This window comes from Artemia sp. Qi Xiang Cuo, chromosome 2 (assembly GCF_049724085.1).
Source record: "Artemia sp. Qi Xiang Cuo chromosome 2, ASM4972408v1, whole genome shotgun sequence".
Lineage (NCBI taxonomy): Eukaryota > Metazoa > Arthropoda > Branchiopoda > Anostraca > Artemiidae > Artemia > Artemia sp. Qi Xiang Cuo.
The window spans coordinates 66229279-66247301 of NC_142795.1; the positions used below are offsets into that span (position 1 = coordinate 66229279).

General features: G+C 35.5%; 1 protein-coding gene across 1 annotated transcript in view; it reads left to right on the forward strand.

Moving 5' to 3' along the window:
- The first annotated feature begins 502 nt into the window (after positions 1-502).
- LOC148955516 (uncharacterized) overlaps positions 503-18023 on the forward strand; it is a 32577-nt gene continuing 15056 nt past the window's right edge. Inside the window, exons 1-4 of the mRNA XM_089107539.1 lie at positions 503-588; positions 8770-8849; positions 9799-9947; positions 17321-17516. Of these exons, the coding sequence (XP_088963665.1) occupies positions 503-588; positions 8770-8849; positions 9799-9947; positions 17321-17516 (511 nt within the window). The remainder of the gene's footprint in view (positions 589-8769; positions 8850-9798; positions 9948-17320; positions 17517-18023) is intronic.

Here is an 18023-nt window from a genome sequence, read left to right on the forward strand (position 1 = left end):
CCCATCTTGGTCACAACATGGTTTTCAGCACTTGGCGATGCTCTTCTATCAACAAGAGTCGAAATCCTACACAGACAATCTCAAGTCTATTTTCTCCGACTAATTGTATATTCATGCCTACAAAAATTATGCTACTACGGGGAGGCAGCCCATAGTAGATAAATTAGCTAGGAAGTGGTTTTTCAGCCCGAAGACGCCCGTCAAAGCATACCAAGCCCGGAAGAATTTTCCATTAATCAGAATCCCATGCAAATGGTGTGTCGTTTACTAGGCTGTAATTTCCTCGAGGGGCGCCACTCTTCAAGTGGGAATAGAGTTGAATGCAAGGTCCCCAATCTTGCAGGTACCCCGAAAGGGTCGAGACAGCCCTTTGCAGAGGCCGTTGTCCACAGATCTAAATCTTACGCCTTGCTGCAGTTGTCTTCCTATAGAGGATCCTCCCACGATGGTGTTCTGCATCACCGTGCGATTTAACCCATTACTGGGAGAAGGTTTGTAACTCATGGGACTTGTGGACCCACCGGTGGGCCCTATGGAGTGTACATTTAAGGGGCCATCTTTCTCCCCCGCCTGTATTTATGACCCCGGGTGAGGGTACCCTAGTTTCTATTATGGACCCTCAGGGACAAGGTCCCCCCTTGGTCAGTGCCTCCTGTGGAGGTACCCTACATATCTGTAGGGCATTCCCCTATCGCCACTTGGGGACACGCTGAGTGGCCTGGGGGAGGTCAGGAGCATAAGTTAGGACAATAAAGCCAAAACAATAAAATGAAAGCCGATTTCCATAACGACGATAGAAATTATTGTACTTAGGCTACATGTTATAGCAACCACACCAAGGAAGTGAAGTTAGTCACAGCGAAATATACCAAAATATGGTGAAAATATAATACCTTAGTAACAAAACTATGGAAACTACAACAGAGAATTATGGAAAGCAGGCCGCCCAGAACACCAAACACCCAACCTAATTATCTCCATAGATTAAATATTTAATTAAAATATACTGACATAGATACAATTATCTCACTCAGGCTTAGCTGATTATCTCCAAGTGGACACATAAAACCGGCTTCAATACAGATCAAGAACAAAGTATGGTCACTATAACAAACTAAAAGCTAAGTACCTCAAAATCATCTAACATTGCTAAGGATAACAGATGTAATTTGACCATATTCAGCATTGCTTCTCAAAACTAAAAGCTAAGTACCTCAAAATCATCTAACATTGCTAAGGACAACAGATGCAATTTGACCCTATTCATCCTTGCTTCTAAAAACTAAAAGCTAAGTACCTCTAAATGATCAAATATTACTAAACATAACAGATGAAATTTTTTCCTATGCAGCCTTGCTTCTCAAACTAAAAGCTAAGTACCTCTACATCATCTAACATTGCTAAAGATAACAGATGCAATTTGACCATATGCATTCTTGCTTCTAAAAAGTAAAAGCCTCAAAATCATCTAGCATTGCTAAGGATAACAGATGCAATTTGACCATATACAGCTTTGCTTCTCAAAAGCTAAAGCTAAGTTCCTCTAAAGCATCTAACATTGTTAAGGACAACAGATGCAAATTGACCATATGCATCATTGTTTCTCAAAACTGAACGCTAAGTACCTCTACATCATCCAACATTGCTAAGGGTAGGAGATACAACTTGACCTTATGCATTCAAAGACAGAATTTCTAGTACTTTCAACTACGTCGAACAAAATGGCTATCTCAGAATTTTGATTGAGTGTGTTTGGGGAAATCGTGGGCGTGAGAGGGGGGTAGTTGCCCTTCAATCAATTTCGACTATTAAAAAGATCATCAGCCCTCTCAATTTCCAATCGAATGAGCCCTTTTTGAACCTTCTACGACAACCCTTTCTATAAAAACCTTATATGCCCCCAGGGCATAACTTACAACCCTTACCCTGAGGGCTTTGGGGGTGTCATCCTCAAAGACGTGATTTCCAGAATTTCCAACTACATTGATCAAAATGGCTATCTCAAAAATGTGATTGGATGTGTTTGGGTAAATGGTGGACATGAGAGGGGGGTTAGTTGCCTCCAACCACTTTTGACTATTAAAAAAGGCACTAGCCCTTTCAATTTCCAATTGAATGAGCCTTCTTTGAAGTTTTTACGACAACGCTTTCTATACAAAACCTTATATGCCCAGAGGGCATAACTTACAACCCTTGATCTGAGGGGTTTGGGGGGTTTGTCATCCTCAAAGACCTAATTTCCAGAAGCTTAAACTGCGTTTAACAAACTGGAAGCCGTAAACTTTTTATTGGCTGTCTTTGGGGCAACGGTGGGCATTGGAGTGTGGCTTGTTGTCCTCCAATAACTTTTGACTGTCCAAAACCGCGGTAGCACTTTGAATTTACAATTGAATGAGCCCTTTTTCAAGTTTCTCCGACAACCCTTTCTATAAAAACCTTATATGCCCCCAAGGCATTACTTACATCCCTTGCCGTGAGGGCTCTGAGGTTGTTATCATCCTCAAAAACCTAATTTCCAAAACTATCGCTTACGTTGAACAAAATGGCTATCTCGAAATTTTGATTGCATGTGTTTTGGGAAATGGCGGGCGTGAGAGGGGGGTTAGATATTGAGTCCTTTTCGAAGTTTCTGCGACAACTCCTGCGATAAGGAGTGCCCTGGTCTAAAGGAAACAAACAAACAAAAAAATACATTGTGCCAACATCGTTCTTTACCTAGGTAGCCCTATTGCGATGCCTATGATCTGGAAGCTTTTGTCCAGTTTGTAGCTTTTGATGGGTAACGTTAAATTTGATTAATCTTTTGTTAATGGAAACACCATAAAAAGTCGATTCTTTTGATCTATTACCCATTTTGGAGGTATTTTTACTATTGAGCCAAGTTGCTTTTTCTTTATACTTCATTATCACAAACTGTTCAACGCCTTAAACTGGGCCAACAATTCGTTTTTCTCAGATTAACTTAGGCCTCCATGGCATGTAGACAGAGACAGGGGGACCTCCACAAGCCAAAAAAAATATATATATATATAAATTCAAGGCACCCAAAATATGCTGAAGTTATATTGTTTCTGATTGGCTTGCGACTTGCTGGGCAAAATAAATCTGAGGGGAAAATAACGGATTGTAGAAAAAGTGGTTTGTACTGGTTTGTGCAACCCCAGAATAGGCCAGACATTAGTTTTCAAAGATCAGCTTGTAACCTTCAGAGTAAATAGACTGGACCACGTGGACTTTATCGAGAAGACAAATTTTGGAAGGAAAACGTGGATACATTAATTCTTTGTATGGAAAACCGAATCTTTTAATGCTTATCTGCTCTGATATTTCAGGCCATATAGACAGCTTTATTGAATTTTTAATACTAAGGGAATCTCAGTCAAGAAAAGAACTAAGGAAACAAATCTGGCTGTTTTGATTCGCCATGTCCTTTTTAAGACAAGAAAACAGAACCCTTTTTATCATATAAATGACCTTCGCATGGATTTATTTAAACAAGCAAACAGTTACAACAATATATTACGAGAAAAGATGTGTTTCATAAAACGGTGGCTTAAGATCCGTGCATACTCAAGGGTGTCAACAGGATGGGAGTCAGGATGGCTTCAATCATAGGCAGCGCAATAGCGCTGCCTAAGTAAAGAACGATGTTGGCACAAAGTGTTATTACTTTTTTTTCTTTTTTTTTGGTTCTTGGTCTTATACCAGGGCAATTCGTATTGAAGGAGTTGTCGTAGAAACTTCGAAAAGGGCTCATTCGATTGGAAATTGGAGTGGCTTGTGCGCTTTTTAATAGTCGAAAGTTTTAATAGATGGAAGGCAACTAACACCTCTTCCACAGCCTCCATTTCCCCAAACACATCCAATCAAAATTTTTAGATAGCCATATTGTTTAGCGTAGTTGATTTTCACATTGAAATTATGTTTTTGATGAGAAAACTCCCCCACATCTCTCAGGGTAAGGTTTTTATAGAAAGCGTAGTCGTAGAAACTTCTAAAAAGACTCGTTCGATTGGAAATTCAAAAGGCTAGTGCCCTTTTTAATAGTCGAAAGTGTTTGGAGGGCAACTAACCCCTCTCTCACACCCACCTTTTTCCCAAACACATCCAATCTAAATTTTGAGATAGAAATCTTGTTCAACGTAGTTGAGAGGTCTAGGTCTTTGAGGATGACCACCCTCCCCCCCCCCTCCCCACAGCCCTCAGGGAAAGGAATGTAAGTTATGCTTTGGGGGATAAAAGATTTTATAGAAAGCGTAGTCGTAGAAACTTCAAAAAGGGCTCATTTGATAGGAAATTGAAAGGGCTAGTGCCCCTTTTAAATAGTTAAAAGGGATTGGAGGGCAACTAATACCCCTTCCACGCCCACCATTTATCAAGACACAACCAATAAAATTTTTGAGATAGCCATTTTGTTTAATGTAGCTAGAATGTCCGGAAATTCTATTTTTGAGAATGACACTGCCCCCAGAGCCCTCAGGGTAAGGGTTGTAAGTTATGCCAGAGGAGCATATAAGGTTTTTATTGAAAGATTTGTTGTAGAAACTTGAAAAAGGGTTCATTTGATTGGAAATTGAAATGGCTAATGCCCTTTTTAATAGTCGAAATGGGTTGGAAGGCAACAAACACCCCTTCCACGCCCACCATTTATCCAAACACATCCAATCTAAATTTTGAGATAGCCATCTTGTTCAACGTAGTTGAGAGGTCGGAGAGGTGTCTAGGTCTTTGAGGGTGACAACCCCCTCCCACACAGCCCTCAGGGCAATGATTCTAATTTATGCCCTGGGGGCATAAACGGTTTTTATAGAAAGTGTTGTCATAGAAATTTCAAAAAGGGCTCATTCGGTTGAAAATGGAAATGGTTAGTGCCCTTTTTAACGGTCGAAATGGATTGGAAGGCAACAAACACCCCTTCCACGCCCACCATTTATCCATACACATCCAATCAAAATTTTGAGATAGCCATTTTATTCAAAGTAGTTGAAAGGTCCAAAATTATATCTTTGAGGATTACACTCCCCCCCCCCCACAGCCCTCAGGGTTGTAAGTTATGCCCTGGGGGCATATAAGGTTTTTAATGAAAGCTTTGTCATAGAAACTTGAAAAAGGGCTCATTCGATTGGAAATTCAAAGGGCTCGTGCCCTTTTTAATAGTCGAAAGTGATTTAAGGGCAACTAACCCCCCTCTCACGCCCACCTTTTCCCCAAACACATCCAATCAAAATTTTTAGATAGCCATTTTGTTGAACGTATTTAAAAGTCTTAGAAATTAGGTCTTTGAGGATGATAACCCCCCTCAGAACCCTCGGGGCAAGGGTTGTAAGTTATGCCCTGGGGGCATATAAGATTTTATAGATAGTGATGTTGTAAAAAGTCTAAAAAGAGATCACTCGATTGGAAATTAGAAGGGCGTGTGCCGTTTTTAATAGTCAATAGTGATTGGAGGATAATTAACACCACTCTTGCACCCACCATTGCCCAAAACACAACCAATCGAAATTTTGTAATACCCCTTTTGTTTAATATAGTTGATAAGTCAGAAAATTACGTTTTTGAGGGTGACACTCCCCCCACAGCCCTCGAGGCAATGGCTTCATTTAGTGCACTGTGATTATTAAAATAATTTTTTTTATAGAAAGCCTTGCCGTATAAATTTGAGAGAGGAATTATTTTAATGGAATTTGAAACGGCTACTGCCATTTTTAATTTTTGAAAGTGATTGGAGAGCAACTAATGCCCTTCTCACGCCCACCCATTCCCCAAACGTATCCAATCAAAATTTTGAGATAGCCATTTTGTTCAACGTAGTTAAAAGTTCTGGAAATTAGGTCTTTGAGGATGACAACCCCTTCACAGCTGTCAGGGCAAGGGTTGTAATTTATGCCCTTGGGGCATATAAGGTGTTTATAGAAAGGGTTGTCGTAGAAACTCAAAAAGGGTTCATTCGATTGGAAATTGAAAGGCCTAGTGCCCTTTTTAATAGTCGAGCTATTGGAAGGCTTGACATTTTTATAGTAAACACCAATGTGGCTAAAAGTTTTTTTTTTTTTTTTTTTTTTTTTTTTAATAGGACACTTCGTATCGAAGGAGTTGTTTTAGGAACTTCGAAAAGGGCACATTCGATTGAAAATAGAATAGGCTAAAAAAGGGCTAATAGTCAAAAGTAATTGGATGGCAACCAACTCCCCTTCCATGCTTCCCCTTCTAATGGCCCATCTCGTTTAAAAACCAGCTGTTATCGATAGATCCCATCGGAATGTAATGATTTAACGCCGTGTCCCAATGGACACCTGCAGCAAGATTTCAAGAGTTACTATGGTTCTTATGTTAAGGCCGATAGGAGCACTTTTGCTTTTAAAATTTAACCAAATCAAAATAACGTAAGTGTATCCAAGCTATCAAAGAAAGTAAACAGATTTTTTTTTGCGAATGGTATCAAGATTTCTATATCAGGTCAACTAGAGGAGGTATGAAACTAAAATAAACACTACTATTTGGGTAGAAATTTTTAAAAGGGTGTATGTTGTTAAAAATTGGCGAAAAATTTTCTCCAGCATACAAATAGCAGGCCAAACTATAAAGTCTTAAAAAAACAAAAAGATTTAAAGAATTATTTTCTTTTTCCCTGAAAAGACTATGCCAATATAAAACGAACAGAAATTAATTAAAAAAAAAAAATTCCACAAAATGAGCTTTTCAAAGAAAAGTAAAGAACCCTATTAAACCAAAAACTAGCAAAATAAAATCAAATAATCTAAGCGTGAAACTACCACAAATCAGCTTCGATACATAAATTAAACCCAAAAACGAAAAGGAATTACAATAAATAACCGAGTCAAACTCAAAACTAGCAGAAATTAACATGAGTAGGGCGAAAAACCCCTATACCATCCCAAGGCCAGAATATAATTTGCACTTTACTGAAAAAAATACAAATGAATGTGCATTGTCAGTTTAATATACATATAGGCTACTGATATTTAGTAATCAAAATGTTAATATTATTTGATTTATTAAAGTTATAAAAGTAAAAACATGTATTGGTTAATACATGACATGCTTTGATTTGTCAATTCAAAATGTTGCTTCAACAAACCAAACAGATTGCTGCTAAATGGGGCAATATTCCTTTTACAAGGTCTATTTAGGCGTTCAGTTTCTCTTTGTTTTTATGTAATGAACAAATTGTGATTTGCCTTTTTGTGAATGATTGTGATATTCCTTTGTTTTATTGATGTTTCATAAAGAAAAAAACACATATGGTTTTTAGTAAAACATAAATGACACTCAAGCCATTTAGAGGGTTTTAGAGCAGGGATAAAGGGGGGGTAGTCCTGAAACTGCTAACATGCCTATTAAATCAAAAGCTCTCATCTGCACTAGATTTTCCAAAATACTTTACATGCAATATCTTAAGAATGGCTTCCGTGTGGAATTCGAATTTCATTTGGGAGGATGATGGGGGTAAATTGAAAAAACCATGTGTATCCAGGTTATCAAAGTATCATATCTGCAGTGTCTTGGGTGTTGCTAGGATATCAGAATAGCACGCATGTAAAATCTACGGAACAGTCTGGGGAATGAAGTTAAAACTTTCAACGATTTTAAGGGGGGATTGCAAGTGAATCTTGCATTTTGATTTGGAGGACAGTGACATGGTAAATCAAAAAGTGGGGGGAGGGATAGAAATTTTTCTCCTGTCTACCTAAAAGTTTTATCCCTCATGATCAAAAGAGCATATCTGTAATATCTCAGGAACGGGTTGGGAGGTTGTGATGAAACTTTAAGAGTGTTAGAAGGGCAGAGCAGGTGAATTTTGATCTGGTGGGAGGAGACTAAAGTAAATTGAAGCATACTATGCGTATCCTGGTCATCAAAATACCAGATGTGCTGTTTTATTTCTGTGTGTTTAGTTTTTATTCGTTTTAGGGTTTTATCTATTCATTTTAATCTCTGTTCGTTTTAAGTTTTATATATTCATTCATAGTAACCTTTGATTATTTTAAGTTTAATTATTGTATAAAACAAAGAAGAAAATCTTGAAAGACAACTGGTCAATGGCCGGTAGCAAGAAAAAGTTGAACAATCATAAGATTATATCGCATGTATCAAACATAGTGTCCTCAGTGACTAATATATACAATTGTCCCTCGGTGGCCAAACAATGGAAGTAGAAAATATTATAATTGAATGAAGCACTTCTATGACCACACAGTTGCTTCTGTGACAATACTTGTACAAAATGGCAACTGATTCTGACTTCCAACAACAGGTACATAATTTACTCTATCCCCTTGGAAGTCTATACTAAGGTGTAGTGTTAGGCTAGGTGGATCTGTTGATTCATTTTTTTATTTCACAGAATTTTTAAAGACCTCGTGAATAAAATCTATGAGGAGAGATAAAAGCTATATAATAAATATTTAAACTGTTATTTGATAGTTTTCAAAATGAACTAAAAAGCAGAAAATTTTACTTGAGAGTCTAGAGATATAAGGGAAAACGAAGGGCGTAAATCATACTGGGCTTTACGAAATAATGTGTTGAACTGATCTAGGTTGTATATGCATAAATGAATATACTCAGTGAGTTGAGGAAAACAAATTAAAAGTTTAGGACATAAAAGGTTAAAGGAAAACATAATATTAAACTTATAAACTACTATAAAATAACATCTTGTCATAATATTACATTTTCTGCTATCTTCCTTATTTTTCTGGTATGCTAAGATGGACTTTCTTTTCTGTGTATTATTTGTTTCTACAGTTTAACTTTTGTTCCAGAAAGCAGAGACACGGTTTTGGACCCATTATCCGATGATCCATATTTAGTTCTATCAGTTCTCGGTAAGTCTCTCTCTCTCTCTCTCTCTCTCTCTCTCTCTCTCTTCTCTCTCTCTCTCTCTCTCTCTCTCTCTCTCTCTCTCTCTCTCTCTCTCTCTCTCTCTCTCTCTCTCTCTCTCTCTCTCTCTCTCTCTCTCTCTCTCTCTCGCGCTTGTGCTTTTACCTTTTTCCAACCCCTTGAAAATTTTTCGAATCCTCCTCTTTTCCTAGGTTTGGACCAATGTGCGATTATGTTTGGATAAAGATTTATGGTGTTGCTCTTCTCATCATTGATTTAAATAAAATCAAGCTAAAAAAGATTCAGCCTTACAAAATGCATTAATATCACAAAATTAAAGTAAAACACAATTTTACTCTCAAGACACGTTTTTAGTTCTGTAGAATGTATCTACCTTTTTTTCGCATAAAGAGATTAAAGCAATTCCGAGCTCCTAGTTAATTTAATTTAACTAGTAATATGAAATTACCAGTTACTGGTAATATGCTATTACCATTAATAGCATATTTTATTCAATTCAATTTTTTATTTACACACAAAAACGTAACTGCTAAATTACTAATAACCGCCCAAAAAAAAGATACAAAAAAGCACTTGCGACGGGGCGGCAAGATAGTTGAATGTAACTATTAACATCCAAAGAGAGACAAAAATATATTTTATTGTCGTATCGATCATGCCTGCAGAAAAGTGAACCTAGCTCGTGCTCCCACCTGAAAAAAGGCCTAAAAAGGGATTCTGAAATGTATAGAAGTCCTGATAATTGCCCCTCACAGTGCAGATGTTGGGATTCTGTATTTGTTTATTATTTTGTTTATTGTTGTTGTTTTTTTATTTATATTTTTCTCATTAAATATGTTCTTTCTTTCAAATATTATTTCAGTTTATTGATTTATCTTTACTGATAATGTAGCTTGATTGACTTTAGTGATTGACTTTGCTTTTCTTCTTCAGAGCCAGTCCTTATTGAAACTCCCGAACCACCTGCAGAATCATATGATAACCAAATAGAAATAAAAAATGAAAGTTTGAAGACGGGCACATCCTATGTTTGTAAATACCCAGATTGTCATAAAGAGTTTACAAGACATAGTTATCTCAAGGTCAGTACTTGAATTCTTTAGCTAAAGTAGGTTGTATCAGGCGTTTTATTCATAAAAATAAAAAACATTTTTACAAATATTTTCTAAAAAATTTTACAAGTCTAAGTTTCTTTTATTTTCACAATCACAAATAAATAAATAAACTAAACAACATTTTCGCGCTGGAAAAAACTTAATAGGATTTGCGGTCGCACGGAAGTCATCGTAGCTACTTCGCTGTTAACTCAACTATTAAAAAAAAAACTCAACTATTGATTTAATTCTATTATAAGTAAACCAAAAATAAATAAACTATAATCTAGGTTTAAAAAAAGACTGAATTAAAAATAATAATAGATAAATAAAAATATAAAAGAGAAAAATAATTGCAGCAAATCCCCCCTCCCAACCCCACCTTACCCCCCTGCCCACCCTTACTTTCCCAGCCCACCCATAGCTTCCCAGCTCACCCTTCCTCCCCTACTCACCCTGCCACCCATGATAAAATTCCACAATTATCCGCCCCCCCCCAAAAAAAAAAAAAATTTAAATTCTTTTAAACTGAGGTACATGTTCTATCGCCCTAATGCTCAATATTTGCTCATTCTTTACAGATGGACCCAGGTGTTTCATTGAAAATGAAGACCTGGCACCACGGCGCAAATCAACAACTATATTATCACTTTTCCTAGTTCCATAATTATGCAGGTCGCTATTAATTGGGTAAAACATCAGGGTTTAAACCATTCATACACTATAATATTTTTTACATGAAATTTTTTTTTTTTACATTAGAGGACTTGGTCATCACTGATGCAACTAGAAGTCGAATGCATCAACTGTAAAAATTATTTCTTAAAAGTTTTCCAGGCTCCATGCTATGAATTAAAAAAGTTTAAAATTTAACTTTTTATCATTGGCTCAGCTCATACAGCGAAGGCTATGATGCCGAATAAATTCCCTTAATGGTTAAACTAAGAAGTTATATAGTACTGGTTGAACGTGATGAATCAAACAGTCGGTTGCGGATTTTTGTATTTTATTTTCATGGCCATGTATTTCATTAATAGCTAACCAATAGAACAAAAGCTAACCAACAGAGTTTAAAGCTGACCAATAAAAACAATAAAAACAAAATTCACTCCTGTATCAGTAAGTTCTCTGATTTATTATATAAGTAGTAGCTAAATATTTCAGAACACATGCCCAGTGGTCTAAAGGGTTAGTAACTAATTAGTTGATTTCGTTAGGATTAGGTTTCAAACATTTTCTTAATTTCGTTTCTAATCTGAATAAAAAATAATTGGAAACTTGAGATAGATCTTCATGAGAGATAGATCTTCAGCAACTTGATGTGGAAGATAGAAATTATAAGTTTCTAACCCCTTAAAAGTTTCTGGTTGCCTCAGATCATTTTTAACTCTTAAAATAGACACTAGAGCTTCTGATTTCCAGTCGGATGATACCCAATTCGAAGTTTGTACAACTACCCCTGCATTTGTACAAAACTTTATATGTTAACAATGAGCAACTTGCATAACTTACAGCCCTTGAGGCTGGGGTGGGGTGTGTGTAGCATCTGGGGACTCCATCTAAAAAGCATAAAATAAAATAAAAATGGATGTTTTATAATATTAATCTGTAATGCAATAGGATTAAAGCTGAAATTCCTCTTTAAGTGATAATTATCCAGCATTTTTTGCTTTTAAAAATTATTGGTCGAAATACAGTTGGCACAAAGTAGGCCCAGTTGACATGAAGGTGGTAAGCCTACTGGAGACATAATTCTGCTTCTTTGTCCTCCCTTGCGTTTAATGTACCTAAAAAGATGAATGTGCAGCATTTCAAAATAAAAAAAGTTGCCAAACGGACATGGTGCTGATAATTTTTTTCGACACTAGTGCCAGTTTCCCATAAGTTTACCATAATCTAATATTCTAATTCTAAATCGTTTTTTTTATTTTTGTTCCGATACATTTTTTTTTTTTTTTTTTTTTTTTTTTTTTTTTTTTTTTTACTACAACACAGGTTTCGTTCTTAGAACTAAAATCAAAAAACATAAATACTGAGTAAGTTGATCTTGGTAAAAGAACTCTTTTCTGGAAGCACAATCATTGCTTTATTGAACACGATACATCTGTATCTGGCACCGTCATCTTCCTTAGTTGGCGTAATAGTAATGGTCGATGTTGTTGGTTTCAGTCTATTCTCTGGACATTTAGTTTCACCTAGGAGTGGAGTTGCAACACCACTTTTGTACCATCTAGTGAACAACAACAAAAATCAATTAGATTGCTAAAGTGCTCTCTATGCAAATGGCGTAAAATTTAGAATAGGTAGCGCTTGTCTATTCACATTTGCTTATTTAACGAGGAATCAAGAGTTTAAGAATTTACTATTTAAGTGTTCAGATTACTAATTCGTTATTTGAACTAAACACAAGTTTAGTTCGAGATTAGACATGTTTCCGATACGGCTGTAGACAATTAATCAATTGCTCCTTCCAAGTTTTAGGCTTAAAAACCGATAATGAAAAACATGCTCAAAAGTTCATAATGTCAGGATGTTAAAGTTTGGTTTCAACAGTGGTAGAACTATAGCTAGGAAAAGCGCAACAAAGGATTGTGACCCCGTTTAAGTTTGTATTTTTATTATTTATTGGTTTCAAATATTTATTTTCATAAATTCGAACTCAAGATGAACACTTCTAAGTCGATAAAAATGACAAAATAGAAAATTCTGTAGGTTCATAATACCACAATATTAGCAGAAGATAGAATTCCCTCAATAATGGCGCACTCTCTTCTTTAGAACTTTCCAAAAGTTATCGCGTGCCTTTGAAACTAATCGACAGTCCAATCTAGTTGATACATAGTAGCCTACCCAATATATAATGACCTGGAAAAATCAACTAGCTAATTACTACATTTTAGAGCCTTAGAACATTATTTATAACCTAATTAATAAACCATCCGTACCAATTAGCTAACTAAATTATTAATTATTCACCTGGTATAATAGTTATGCATTTAATCTATAATAATATAATCAGTAGAAACCCCTTGCCGGTGATGGGATGATGAATTGGAATCAGGAATCAGTGTCAGGAGAATCGGGAATTTCCAAAGGATCAGCATTGAATAATCTGTCATCCTTCATCCGCAAGACGTGTCTTATCCATCTCAACCTTTCTTTCATAATAGCCTTAGAAAATGGGATGGAACCTCATTTTTGTACAGCTTACAGTTTGAAATACGGTCAGTACCAGACGGGTACTCAAAATAATCCGTAGAAAATTCCTCTGGAAAACATCTAGCAAATTCTCCTCTGTCTTCCCCAGCATACACGTTTCAGAACCATACTTGACCAATGTCATTACAATAGTTTCCAATATTTTAAACTTAGTTCGCAGACTTAAATTCCTATTCTTGCAAACTTTTTCCGAATCTGAAAAAACACTTTGGGCCCTGCCTATTCTAGTTTTAACATCTTCACAGCATCCACCATCTTTACTAATAATACTACCCAGGAAAGTAAATCTATCCAATTGATTGATCTAATCGTTACCCAAATGGGGTGGAAAAAGGTCATAAGAAAGGATTTAAAGGAAATTGGAACTACTTGAGAGGGTGTCAAAAGGGAAACTTTGAATAGATAGGAATGTAAGAGTAGTAGTAATATTGGGTAAATGTTTCTGATTCCTGAAATGGTTCCACTGTGTACTTTAGCTTTTTTTTTAAACGACGTCTTATTTTATTCAATCAAAGCTAGGACTTGAACTCTAAGACTCGATAATTATATTTATAAACAACGGTACTACTGAATCAGCCGTCTTATTATGAAACAGATTAACTTAATAATAAGGAAATGATGGCTATTGTTTGACAATACTTCTTTTTTGTCCGTTTTTTTTATTATTATGATTAAGATTTATTTCACAAAGTTAAGTTGCAACTTCAGCATTTAGTGTTCAAAATATTTTTAATGGGATCTGGATGACCCGTTTTATATTTTCTATACTATGTCCCGGAACAATTGATTGTAAGGTGAAATCTTTACCTTCAGTTAAGAAAGTTACCTTTCCTCAATCCATCAATGAAGTTAGGGTAATATCTTTGTTCAGTTTTGTGGTAACATATTTTGAAGAATCGTTTTTTCTGATCTATATTATTGCACTTATGATGATATACGTAAGTTTTCCCTGAATACGACCTGGAAAGTACCCAGGATTTTATCTCAAAGGGGTAAATATTTAGAAAAGAACATAACTTCAAAAAATAGGTGAATTATACGGAAAATGTACGATATTGTAGGACAAATTTAAGAAGTCTCATGAGTCCGGGGGTCTTAGATTCAGGCCAGTATCCAGGATTTTTGTTCAGGATGGGAGGGGGTCTACAAAAAAAACTTTAAAACACACATAAAAAATTTGTTTTTATGTATTTTTGTTACGTTTTTACGAGTCGGACAATTCTTTTTTCTTTTGGGGGGGAGGAGGTTTAAATCCCCCGGATATGGCCTTGCTCAGATTCAGGGCCGTATCCAGGATTAGGCCTAGTTCGGGTGGAGAGGTTTTTTTTTTGGGGGGGGGGGGTACAAAAAAAAACTTTAAAAACGCATCGAAAATTTGTTTACATGCATTTGTGTCACGCTTTTAAAATTCAGACAAAAAAAAAATTTTTTTTTTTGGGGGGGGGGGTTAAACCCACTGGTAAGTTTTTTTTCTTTACCTTGAGTTTGGTAGTGCCTGTTTGCTTCTTCCTTTTTTAAAATTTTATTCCTTAATATATGCCGTTTTCGATTGATTAGCGAAATCTTTTGCTCGTCGAAAGTCACCAAAAAATTCCTTCGAAAATCACCCAAGCTTAACTTCGAAAATCACCAAAGAATCCATTTCCAAAGTCACCAATGAATCATTTCGAAAATCACCGTAGGATCACTTCTAAAATCGCCAAAGAATCACTTCGAAAATCTTTGTCATTTTTGATTAATCAGTAAAATATTTTGCTTTCCGAAAATAACTAGAATCACTTCAAAAATCTTTATCGTTTTTGAGAAAATTAGAAAAATCTTTTATTATTCGCAAATCACCACGGTTAGTTTGATATTATCCTGGTAACAGGAATATCGACAAGATTATAAGGGCATAGGAATCTGATTACGTGTTTAATTTTTATTTAAAAGTTAAAATTGAATTATTTAATTTTTGTCTAATGTATTTGTTTTGTTTAATATTATTTTCTTTAAGTATCCCACCCACCTCATTTTATATTCTAACTTCTCTTTAAGGATTTACTGTTTTCTTTGTTTAGTTTTCTTTCTTCTTGTTTTGGCAACATTAATGGTGGCTATTGGACGTAATAGCCTAAACGTCTAAAGCAAAGAACGCAAACATCTATAACGTGTTATAATTGTGTTATAATGTGTTATAATTAATAATGTGTTGTATAATCTCTTATACAAGAGATTGAAAATAATGTTTTTAAACTTTCCGAATAGAACAACAACTACGTCAATTACTGAATGTAGTTGAACTGTCTGGGCTTATTTGAATATGCAGAAAATGAAGCTGTGTCTATTAGTATTTAAGCTAAATGTAAAAACATTTTTATCCCAATCATTTACGGGTTTGCCTACCTTGTGTTAAGTAAATACGAATCAGTATAAATGCCCAATGGGGAACGATACATTATTTTGTTTCTTAGAAACACAATAGCTTGTTTTAGAATAGTGGTTATGCTTTCTAGTTTTGAAATGAAAAAAAAAATATCGTTAACATATTTGAAGCCGAGTAATAGGTATCCTTTCATTCTTCAGAGTGAATTACCCTATCTCAATTACCCTTACTGTATGACTATCTGCCTTAGTTCTGCCCACAGTTTATAGAATTAGCATTATGATCATACCCTATCTCATCCATTATAAAAACCCGGACCAAGGTGCGAGTGCTTCAGAGAACGTTTTTGCAGATAGAAACATAAGCGGCATTAGGTCTTTTCACGGGTAGACAAGTCAGATTTCTCTTGGACACGGAACAAGTGGACACCCACTATTACGAATAATGCACTTTGTAACCATTTCTCATTGATTGACGGAAACAGAATAACCCGCTAATGCAGAAAGAAGTGGGAGGAGCTTTTTGTTCGTACCGAGAATGAAGACCAGAAATGATCTGCGATAAACTTACTGGATAATTCTATAAACTGTGGTTCGGCCCTAGGATGATAGACTATCATCAACAAGTGAACATAATCATTGTTATACAACTTTGAAAAAGTTATGCCAGCTTTCCCTCTCACGGAGATTATCTGTCTGTCTTGGCTTTAGTCTAATTAGGCTCTGAAACTTTTCATTACTTTGACCTAGTTGATTGAACAGTTTTGCTAGCAGTTTGCTAACACTTTACTCTGAACTCGCCGGAAGATTTTTTTTTTTTTTTCACAGTAGTTTTTTCACTATAGTAGCAAGTTAAACAAAATTGCCCTACCAAAATAATTGAGATGTTGAACAAGATCAATTTCAAATCTTGAAATGTCTTCTTTTTCTTGTTTGGATTAATATGGAGACGTTATCGCTTAGTCTCATCACCGGAATCAATTTCCGGGCTCAGATATCTTTTGACTTCTCACTTATTTGTATATGTTTGTGTATAATAAGTAATTGAAGTTTTTTATAGCAATACATTATTTTGTTGCCAAGTAATTCTACTGCTTTTGAACAAGTTCTTTCGCGTAATCAGTAATCTCTACCTCGGAGACCATCAAAGATAACAAATTTGAAACTTTTTTTTCTGATATAGAGATCGTGAAACAGAAAAGAACGGTTGCTCTAAAGTTTGCAAAATCTTTTGTAACTTTCTAGTGAAAATAATTTTTAAAAAGTATGCCAGCATAAGTAAAGCCAGCGTAAACAGAGTATTCATGTTTTACTCAGGCTTCTTAATGTATTTTTAAAAAGTAAACAAATAATTTACTTTTTAAAAATGTTTTGCGTCAAAAGGGATTTGTTCTTTTTACTTGCTTTAACTTTTGATACAAAAAGCCAACCAAACTTGGAGTTCTTTTTGCTGGCTCGAAATTTCATGTAGCAATAATGATAAATACAATAACAGACAAAAGGGCGGCGTTATCTCGCTTGCCTTCTGAAAAACGCTTAAGGAGTAATGCTGGTTCGCTAAAAAAAAAAAATTACAACGATTGACGTTACAAGGCGGAGTTCCTTGGCTTCCCTTTGTTAAAGAATAATATGATTGGCTCATAAAAACAAGAAAATGTGATGGCGTCTTGAAAAATAAACTAGTGCCATTAAACCACTATTTTAAGAGAGAATTATAGGACAGCGATTTCTCTTTTTCTCTTTGATTTAAGCAGGAAAAATAAAGCATTACTTTATAGGTCCACTCAAAGATTCATAACCATGAAAAGGCTTTTGTTTGTCAATTCACTGATTGTGATAAGTCTTTTACTACAAAGTATGCTTTGCAAGTCCATCAGCGTATTCACACAGGCGAGCGACCTTATAAATGCACAAAATGTGATAAGTCCTTCAAAACTTCAAACGATAGGAACGTCCATGAAATCACTCATGAAGGTAAGTAGTCATCATTTTGTAAGTTTTGTGGTACTTGTATGATATACCCCCTACCTAATATTCTAAAAAAGGAGGCTTTGAACAGATTGGGATGGAAGAGGAGCGTGCGTATTTGTGTTGTCCTCAGTCGGCTTGGTGCTGCGGTCAGTTGTTAGTAGTAGCAGTAATTTTATTTACGATACTTGAATCATCACTGCTACCGTGAGTATGATGTGACTTGCGGCCATTGCGTTTAGAATAAAGTTTTGAAATAGGGTGGTAATGATTTCAGCTATAAATCCATCTTTGTTTTAAATATCATCCAACCAAGGAAGTGCAAGTTCTGTAGGACTCATTGTTTTGATTTTTGGTACTCAGAAGTTAGAAATAAATTTTTATAATGCTAGAATTGCTAAAAGTTGTTATGTATAGTAGAAGTTGTCCGGCAAAGAACGCAGATACCGGCGAGATTTTAACTTGCTAATTTTGATTTTCATGAAAATCGACAGAGTAATTTATATAACACAG